The sequence below is a fragment of the Manacus vitellinus genome, unplaced genomic scaffold (assembly GCF_001715985.3).
Source record: "Manacus vitellinus isolate BGI_N305 unplaced genomic scaffold, ASM171598v3 scaffold_47_pilon, whole genome shotgun sequence".
Taxonomy (NCBI): Eukaryota; Metazoa; Chordata; class Aves; order Passeriformes; family Pipridae; genus Manacus; species Manacus vitellinus.
The window spans coordinates 5,533,258-5,543,153 of NW_021940585.1; the positions used below are offsets into that span (position 1 = coordinate 5,533,258).

The 9,896-nt window shown below is 54.2% G+C and overlaps 1 protein-coding gene across 1 annotated transcript; it reads right to left on the minus strand.

Moving 5' to 3' along the window:
• Positions 1-1,264: 1,264 nt before the first annotated feature.
• On the minus strand, positions 1,265-9,279 carry IP6K3 (inositol hexakisphosphate kinase 3). Its single transcript, XM_018079780.1, has 5 exons — positions 9,087-9,279; positions 5,409-5,532; positions 4,242-4,414; positions 3,452-3,627; positions 1,265-2,725 (listed from the first exon to the last, which is right to left on the minus strand). Exons 1-5 carry the CDS (start codon positions 9,277-9,279, stop codon positions 2,270-2,272), a joined length of 1,122 nt encoding a protein of 373 aa, XP_017935269.1. The 3' UTR covers positions 1,265-2,269.
• Between the last annotated feature and the right edge of the window lie 617 nt (positions 9,280-9,896).

Genomic DNA, 9,896 nt, shown 5'->3' on the forward strand with positions numbered 1-9,896 from the left:
CACCTCCCCGGGCAGCCCCTTCCAACGCCTGACCCCTCCATCCGTGGAGAAATTCCTCCCGGTGTCCGACAGCCATGGCACACGGACTCCTCACAGTGCTGTTCCTATCACAGGGGGCATGTGAGGGGTTTGGAGCACAGGCAGGAGCTGCAGATCAGAGCTCCTTCCTTGGACACCTCCAGGGGTGGGGACTCCTCCATCTCCCTGGGCAGCCCCTTCCAGTGCCTGACCACCCTTTCCATGGAGAAATTCCTCCTTTTGTCCCACCTGACCCTCCCCTGGCACAGCCTGAGGCCATTCCCTCTCCTCCTGTCCCTCGTTCCCTGGGAGCAGAGCCCGACCCCCCCCGGCTCCCCCCTCCTGTCAAGGGGTTGCAGAGCCAGAAGGTCCCCCCTGAGCCTCCTTTTCTCCAGGCTGAGCCCCCCCAGCTCCCTCAGCTCTCCTGCTGCTCCAGCCCCTTCCCAGCTCCCTCAGCTGCTCCTCACAGGACTGAGAATGGTTTGGGCTGGGAAGGACCTTAAAGCTCATCCCACCCCCTGCCATGAGCAGGGACACCTTCCACTAGTCCAGGTTGCTCCAACCTGGCCTTGGACATTCCCAGGGACGGGGCAGCCGCGGCCTCTCTGGGTGGCAAACACCGTGCAGGTGTATGAGGGGTGAGAAAGGAGGACACAGGATGCTTTCTGTCTCATTATTCAGCTGTTTTCTGTTCAGCAGCACCGACAGGTGAGGCAGGACCCCCAGCCAGGGGGGTGCTCTGCTGATGAGGGGCTCTGGCTGCTGGCGTCGTGCTCAGACCCTTCCCCACCCTTCCCGCTGTCACTCCTGGTGTCCCCATCCAGGGAGGCTCAGGTGGGGCTGTACAAACCCCTCAGCAAAGCCACAGTTCACTCTGATCACAGACCTCTGTGCACACAGTGCAGCCAGGATAATCCATGGCTCAAGCACTGCTGAAATTGGGTGTTTGCGGCTTTTTTTTTTCCAACCATCTTGAGTTTGTGGTCAAGAAATATGCAACACTGTGAACAACAGTCTTCCCTGGTGGACTTCAAGCCAAGTAAAATACACAACTGGGCCAGATGTCTTAAATTTTCCAGCTATAAATTTCAGCAGCTCCCCAGCTGTCCGCAGTAAATCCAAGGGAAGGGTCTCCCTTAGGATCTGGTGTTTAAACCTGGGGAAATAACGACTCTTAAAAAAATACAGGCCTAAAGAAAGGATAATGTACTTCAAGGATGCTGCGGGAGGGAAAAGAGATGGAAACTGAGAGTTACTCAGACAATTTTATTTATATCCCCATTCCCCGGTAATGGAGTTCTGTAGCTCAATTCCTTGTGCAAGGAACTTCTCCTTCAGGTTTCCCACTTCATGCAGGAAGGAATTATATTTTGTTCCATAATAATAATAATAAAAGCTGTCCACAAAAGCTGTAAACATTATTTTGAGTCTTTTGTTATCCTCTCTTTCAAACACACACACACACACAATATTTATATCAAAGAATTTCTGGGTGACCTTTGACGTCCAGTCCCTGACTCAGTCTCACACTTTTTTTCTTTTTATTTTTTCCTTTTTTTTAAGCAAAAATCCCTTGATGTGAATGTTTTTTGTGACTGATACCTGACAGAGTCATCGCATTTCAGCCCCTTGCTTAGAAAATTCCTGAAACACGCCCTGTTATAACCCTGCAGGGATGTCAAAGCTTGGTGAGGGGGCAGTTCTTGGTCTCCTGGAGCTGCACAGACTCTCTGCAGCACCTCAAGGTGTGTTTGAACCCCTGCACAGAGAACCCCGACCATCCCACGGCGCTGGGCAGGCGCAGCAGGAATGCTGGGGTGTGGTTTTCCCCACCATGGAGCAGGAGCTGAATGGAACACTGCAGTCTGTTCATTCCTGCCCCAAACACCCAGAATCCCCTCGGCCCGCTCGGCTTCGTGAGCGTCGGGGTGAGCAGGTCCTGGTTTATCATTAAGACTCTTCCAAGTAATGCTTTCTTTGGCTCACAAATAAATCAAGGATAGCAGTAAAACCAGAGAGGAAAATAAATCTTCTGATGGATGGCAGAGAGAGCAGATTCTCCCAGCTCTTTGCTTTTCACGCTTCAGCTCAGTAATGGCATGTGGAGTTTTCAGCACTTCCCGAGCAATCCACGCTCGTTCCACGCCGGGCATGGGGTGTCCAGCACCCGGGGGGTCCCACCCAGCTGACCCCAGGCGGTATTTGCAGGGCTATCGGTCACTAGGAAATCCAGGCTGTTGCACAGAGATTCTCATTTTCCTTCTGAGAGGCTCTGAAGGATTTTGATGAGATTCTCCAGGCCAAAAATGTAGCCGTGGTCCGGCCCGTCGTAGGGGGTGGGGCTGCTCTTGGAGCCTTTGAAGGTGGTGTGGGCAAAGTCAATCATCCGCACGTCCACCCTGGCGGGGTTCGCGCCGTGGGTTTTCGGGAGGGGAAGGTGATGATCCAAGGGCGCCGCGCTCTCCTTGGGCTCCTGCCCGTCGTAGATGATGAGGAGGGAGCTGGAGTAGAACCTGTAGGAGCTTTGCTTCCTGATGACGGAGAGCAGGGCCTTGAGCCGCAGGACGATGGGCTCCAGCAGGTCCGTGCGCAGCTGGTTCCCGGTGCACAGGAACTGGCGCAGGGTTTGCCGGAACCCCTCCGGGGACAGCTTCCTGCCAAAATACTTGTCCTTGCACAGGAAATGGCCAGTGTCCGCCTGGTAAACCTGCAGGGGGGAGAGCGGGAATCCACGGAGTCAGGGACTGGAGTCCTGAGCTGGAGGGGACCCGCTGGGATCACTGAAGTGCAGCTCTGCTCACAGAAAGGTGTCGGACACCACAAAGGGACATGGGGTTTGACACTGTTTGGGCTGCTCTGTATGTGCCCATAATCATCACTCTCATTATTATCCTTCAGGCAGGGTTTTGAACCTTTTGGAACCTGCTCGAGCAGAGTGAGAGAAGGAAATGCGTGGTTTGGGTTTCTAGGAGAGAGGGGGGGATTTCAAGCAGGAGAAACCATCACACTGAGCCCAAAATGAGCCCCTGGCCCTCGCAGCACCAGGACGAGGTGGCTCAGTGAAGGCACGAGCAGGGCAATGTGGTGCTTTTTGGGGTTTTTTTTGTGCAGCAGCCAAGAGCTGAGCAGGAGGTGGGAATCTGTGTCCATGTACAGGTGAGTTCTCAGCTGGGGTAAACTGGTTCCAGCTGCTCACACTGGTGGCAGTGGTATGGGGAAAGAGTTACCCTAATGTGCTGCATTCTACAGCCTTCCCTAAGCGTCCTCTCCTCTCTGAGAGCTCACAGAGCTGAGTGGCCAGTTCTTACTGTGTTGGGGGGGGGAAAGAGAATAAAACTGCTTCAGTTCACAGCAGCAGAGTCCCTGGAGGTTTCCAGCTTGGCTCCAAGCTGTGTCTGGGGCGGACCCCAAGGGGCTGGAGGCCCTGCCTTACCTGCATCCCGCAGATGCGGACGCCCAGCGAGGCCGAGGTGCTCTGCTCGCACTTCTTGATGTGCCGGGCTTTCTTCTCCTCCGAGGCGTCATCCCCGTGCTGCCGTGTGCCCATCTTCAGGTCCAGGATGCAGGGGTAGCTGTACTTGGATACCACGTTCTCCAGCAACAGAAACTCTGGGCACGAGTTAAGGGAAACCCAATATTTTCGAATTCTAATTGAAAGAGGCCTTAAATCAAAGCAACTGCTGACGCTCCCCATAACAGCTCACAACTGTAATGAGACTTTCTGAGCCAATTTCTCCTCCGTGTCATTGCTATGGGCCTCTCGCTGCCAATTCCAGTTAATTTACTGTACTACAGTCCTACCAATTAAAGCCCCAACAGCTCCATTCTCCAGTGACACCACAGCCCTGGGCTGTCACTCCGACACCTTCCCTCGGTGCCGAGCTCGCTCCGGTGGGTGGGGGAAGTTGTTAAACTCCATTACTCACATGACTGGTGGGTAATGGAGTGTAATAGGAAAATAAAAGGCGAGGCAGCTGCTAATTCCTGCATAGTTGTGTTTTTAAATGTATGCCAAGGGGATCCTTGACTTCTGCCGAGAACTCTTTATGGGAACTGGGTTTTTTCTTTCTTTTTTTTTTTAAGCAGTGGGAGAAGATGACAGAGAACATTCTGTATTTTCCCAGAGTGTGTGCAGAGTGTCCCCCTGCAATACACCATGCATTGATTCCAAGCTGTTATTTGCAGCCAGGACTGTGCTGGAGGGGAGGGAGGAGAAAGGATACGATGAAGTTTGTTCTCGTTGTGCTTGGAGGACATGCGGTTCAGGTGCTGCCTGTGACAGTGCAGTCCCCAGGGGTTGTAGCTCTTTCTTTCTGGCTGGTTTCCATTTGCATCTTCCAAAAGGGAGTCTGTGTGGTACTGAAGGTCTGTTCTCAAAAGCACCTTCCCCGAGCAGCTGGGCAAAGCACACAAAGGAACACACTGGGTTTAGAAGTTCCAGAGGAGAATATTCCCTTCACTCATTTTTTTTGTGGAGCCTCAAACTCGATAAGGTGAATTTGCAGGGGCTCTCAAAGGAAACATATTGATCATGTCCAACCTGCAGAGATCCTTTGTTACTCCATAACAGTAATTTTCAGAAAGGCAGCTATTTCTGCCTGCCAGTATTTTCTTTCATTATAATTTAAAGTGCATTGGCTCCCATGAAAAGCCATTCACAGCCCCAGTGACCAGGGATCTCTATTTATCCACCTAACAGGCACAGCACAGGCAAATGGTCCAACAATGGGAATGATTCCCAATCTAGAGGGGCTGGCTGCAAGGAGGGGAGGAGGGAGCAGTGAGGAGATTTGTCCTTGGTCTCACTCATCCAAAACCCATCACTCCCATTGCTCCAAAGGCAGCAGTTCCACGGTCGTGGTGTTGCACCTTCAGTCACAGCTGCCCCAGGTGAGTTCTGAAGCAGTTTGGGATGAAGGATGTTTTGCAGAAAGCCTCTGCAAACCCAAAAGTCATGGTGTGCTGGAAGCACTGTGGTGCCTTCCCAGGAGAGCTCTCCCCTGGGACGGGATGGGACTGGAGCCCCTGGAGTGCTGCACAACTGTTGCCAGCAGAAGGGTGTTCCCAGCTCAGTGACTGCTCTCCTGGGGCTGCTCCTCCCTTGGAGCAGGGTGTGCTCTGAGGAGTTGGGCTGAAAGCGTGTTTGAGGCAGATATTTGAGCAGCAGCATCTCAGCCACAGCCCCTCTGTGGTCCCCCCTGCTCCATCCCCAGGGTGGGCAAGAGCAGAGCCATGGACACCCCGGGCTGGGCTCTGCTCTTCTCCACCCCGGCCTTGGGGCTGCTTTTGCCCACTTGGCCACCAGACCCCTCCCAAAGCCCAGCCCACCCAAGTGGCAGGAAAGGACCAGGAGGCTGGCAGGGAGTGTCCCACCCGTGGCAGACCCTCACCTGTCTCGAAAGGTCTTGGTGCCCTGGGTGTGGCTCCTCTTGACGAGCCCGTGCTCGGTGCCAGGGCTGGCCACCAGGGTCAGGTTGCCCAGGCTGTCCTTCTTCAGGTGCACTGAGACAACACCTGGACAGAAAGGGGAGAAACAAACAGGAATGAGACAAACCTGTGGATTGTCACAGAGGCCTGGCCACCACCTCACCAGCCCAAGGAGGCCCAGCCTTGTGGAGAGGGCTGCCCAGCTGCCTCCTCATGTTTGGTGGCCTGTCACAGTGATCCCCCTCTGATTTCAGGCCCAATAAACACCATTAGTCTGAGACCCTGGAAAACAGCCTCGGGGATTTCAAGTGTTCCTCCTTTCAAGGCTCAGCTTGGCCCCTGCCTCCTTCCACACCACATTCCTTTGTCCTCCTCCAGGCTCTGCTGTGCCCCAAGTGACCCAGAAAAGCCCCCAGCTCTGGACCACAAGACCCCAGCTTATTTAGCACAAGGGATTTAAGTGGGGTTTTTTTTAAGACAGGACAAGGCTGGAAATGCTTTTCATTGGCAGGAAGCAAAGGGGGGGTTGGGGACAAGGAATTTTCCAGAGACACTCGGCGTGCCAAGTGCTTCTGTTAACTGGAGAGCCCCCAGGAGCAGGGCAGAGACGTGGGCATGGGCTGGCAGTGCTGCCCACACACTGCCATGGCTATGTCCTTCCTCAAGGACCAGCACCCAAATATCCCACGGGGGGAAGGATTGTCACACGTCCCATATTTATGCACTAGAGGGAACATGATCGTGTCCAGGGGGTATTTTTTCCACCCCAAGTGCTTAAAACACCATTATGAATTTTAGCATTGCAATTTTCCCTGACTCTGACAGGAATCACAGGGCTCAAATGCCAGCCAGCCCATCACAGATTTAGCCCACTCTGAGCCCATTCCTGGCACAGGGATGGCTGACTCTGCCTCTCAAGTGACAGCACAGGAATGGCCACAGCTCTCACTCCAGCCAGCCCTGACCTTTCTGGGAAAGGCTGATAACACCATCCTGCTCCTGCAGCTCTGTCAGGGCTGGCTGAGCCTCCACAGGCACTGGGGGCTTATTTAGAGCACGGCCCTTTGGGGCTCAGGGGGATTCCAGCTCCAAAAGAGGGCAGGGAGGGCTGTGGGACCAGCAAAACCATCACTGGAAGGAGCCCTGCTGGAGCAGGGTTTAACCAGCTGTGCCCAGGGCACCCTCCCCAGGTCTGCTGGGCGTGCAGGGAGATGCACCTCAGCAGCCCAACAAACAAGGGCGCTCTGTTCTCCCAGGCAAAGGTGCCAAAGCAAATAAATATGCAAAATCCCATCTCTGCATTTAAAGTGAGATTACAGAAAGCAAACACAGACAGAAGGCTGTGCCCTCTCTGTGCCTGCCGGGCTCTGCTGCCTGAGGGAGGTTTTCCCCACCTGATTTGCAGCAGCCCCGTGTCCCTGCAGCCACCAGCCACCCCCTCAGACTGGGGGTGCCCGTCCCTCCCCAGGTCCTGCCCCCCAGAACCCTGCAGCTGTGCTGAATGCACTTCCCTCCACCCCCTGCTCAGCCACCACAACCATTTCTCTTTCCTTTTGCTGTGCAATCACCATTCCTGTGAACAGACTGGATTAAACTGGCTCATTTTACACTGGAATGGGGGAGGAATATACACAGGCTGCTCTGCCAGGGGAGATGGGGGGTCTGAAAACCTTAATTAGGGGGCAGGTAATATTTTTAGCTCTCCCAACCCTTTGCTCACGGTGGTGCTGGGCACAGGGAGCTCTGCCTTCCTCAGGCTCCAGCATTATCCTTTCCCTGAGTCCCTTTTGTAAAAATCCATATTACTGAGAGCAAACAGATCTCCTCCCAGCCCGGGTGCCTGCTCTGAATTTTCAGGGGATGTAGGCAGGAAAAAGCCAGTGTGTCTCTTGCCTAAATCTAAGCCCTTATATTTTTAAAAAGTCACTGTGAGGCGAGCCCTGGATTCCGAATGCTCCGACAGCCTGTAACCTTAAAAACTGTCCCAGTTACTGCCTCAGTCAGCAGGGCTGTGCTCATTTACATAGTGCTGACAGGCTGGCCCAAAAAACTTATATATAGCGTGAAACCAAGAGTTGTTAAGTATCTGCCATTAATATGAAAATTAACGGGGAGATTTTCAAAGGCAAGAAGGAGCGTTAAATTGGAAGGGAATGTGATCCTCTCCCCCCTCCCGGCTGAAAATTCAGGCTTCAAAAAGCTGCATCTCAGCCTGGAAAATGCTTTTGTTTCCTGGTGTGATTCCATATGGGTTTGCACATGTCCTGCCATGACCTACGTGTGTAAGACAACTCTCTGAAACATGGCACCAGCCCTTCTCCTTTGCTGCAGCAAGAAAACATCTCTCTGGGATGCATTTGGGTGCATGTCTGGGCTGGCCTTTAGTGTCCCTGACACCCCAATCCCCTCCTGCCAGCACCAGCGAGGCACCAGTGGGTATTTATGGGTGCTGTCACCATGCTGGTGGTATCCCAGGATCCTCAGGAGGTTTTGCTCTGGAGCTCTGCCCTTGTGGGTTTATTTTTACATTTACAAGCACATTCATTGACTGCCATGTGCAATGGGAGCCTGAGCTGGAAAACAAGCCCAGCATCCCCCACCAAGCTCAGCTGGGGCAGGCAGGGCTTGAAGGGAGATGGGGAGGGGGAAGCCAGTCCCAAGGTCACCAACCTGCCTGACATGGTGAGGTGAGAGGGAAGGGAGCTACTGGCTTGGGGTGAGGCTGGAATGATATTTGATCAGCACTGCACAGAATGTCAATCATTACATAATGCTCCCTGGGCCTAAGAATAGGGATGAGGCACTTGGACACGTGTAAAGGGGTGATGGAACCCTCAGGATCGTTCCCACTGATGCTCGTCAGCCCCATCATCCTCGTGGGAAAACATCCCACCTCTTTAACTGCCTGGGACAGCCAGGAGATGAGAAAACGTGTGCCCAGTGCCAAATTGGAGGAGAATTGCTATTTAATTACCCTTCATCACAAAACTCTCTGGGATTTGAAACAGGAGAGAAAAAGACAAAAAGGTTTTAATAACCAGGGCAGCCCTGGACTGGTAAACTGGGACTGTTTAACAGCTTTATCAGTGGCACCCAGCAGGGCCCAGCACTGCAGCACCAAACCCTGCAGAGGAAACCGCCCAGAGCAAACTTGGTTTCTCCCTGAAGCATCTTTTTAATATTGTCCCATAAATCTGCGGGGGCCCTTGACTTTCTGGGAAAGGGAGAGATTGGGCTGGAACTGTGGCTGACTGAGCTCTTTTCTCTAACACCGAAGGACCAAAAGATATTTTAAGTTTTTACGTGACAGCTGAGCTTCTCGCCTCCCCCAAAAACCAGGGTCAGGAGCTTTATGAGCAGCACAAGTCTGGCAGTAAAAGCAGAAGTACGGAGGGAGCAAGAAAGAGAGGGAGGGAGGATGCCTTAAAAAGTACCAGCGCTGCCCTCCCAGGCACCCCGTGCTGCTTTTCGATGGCTGAGCTGAGAAACTCAGCTGGGAAAGGGGTTCGGGGCCAGGAGAGCTGGGGGTGTTTGAAGGGGACACCGGGCAGAGAGAGGGGCAGGGGGAGGCTCACTGGGAGGGTCTCACCTGTGGCAGGGCGGCTGTTTTTAGGAAGGTGGGCGGTCTGAACGTCCCTTACCTTTGTACTGGGGCGTGAACTGCCGCATGGCCCAGGGCAGCGACTCGTAGAAGCTGAGCTCCTGCGACACGAGCGGCTTGCAGACGGTGTGCTCGTCGTAGCGCAGCATGCTCGTGTGCCCTCCCACCTGGTGCACGAAGGGCTCCAGGGGCACGGCCAGGAGCTCCGGGCTCAGGGGGCTCTGGCCCACCATGGGCTGGGGGCTGGCGGGGCGCTGGATCCCCCTCGGCAGCAGCACGGGACGGTGGGAGCCCGAGCCCGGGCTGTGCAGCCTCCTCACCCGCGCTGGATCCGCACCCACACCGGCTGACACCGCCGGGACCTGCGGAACAGAGGGAATCAGGGCATGGAGGGAGAAGGGGGGACGAGCCACTGCGAAGCCAGAGCCAGGAATTGGAGTGAGAAGGGGGGACGAGCCACTGCAAAGTCAGAGCCAGGAATTGGAGTGAGAAGGGGGGACGAGCCACTGCAAAGCCAGAGCCAGGAATGGGAGGGAGAAGGGGGGACGAGCCACTGCAAAGCCAGAGCCAGGTACCAAGGGCGAAGGCGGGTGGGATGAGATCTCAGTGCCCAGGGGCTGGCAGGGAGCCCCAGCCTGAAACACAGAGTCCAGAAAACACCCACTTTAGGTCTGTTGGGGGCAAAAGAGACAGAAGGGAATTATCAAGAAACTTAAAATGATTTGCATCCTGGTTTTGCCAGCAAAACCCCAGTGCAGTGGATAATAACATCTTTGGAAATCCATTTCTGTCCAGGAAAGCCTCCAAGATGTGTTGCCAGGTGAGCAACACCACCTCTGCCAACCCCACA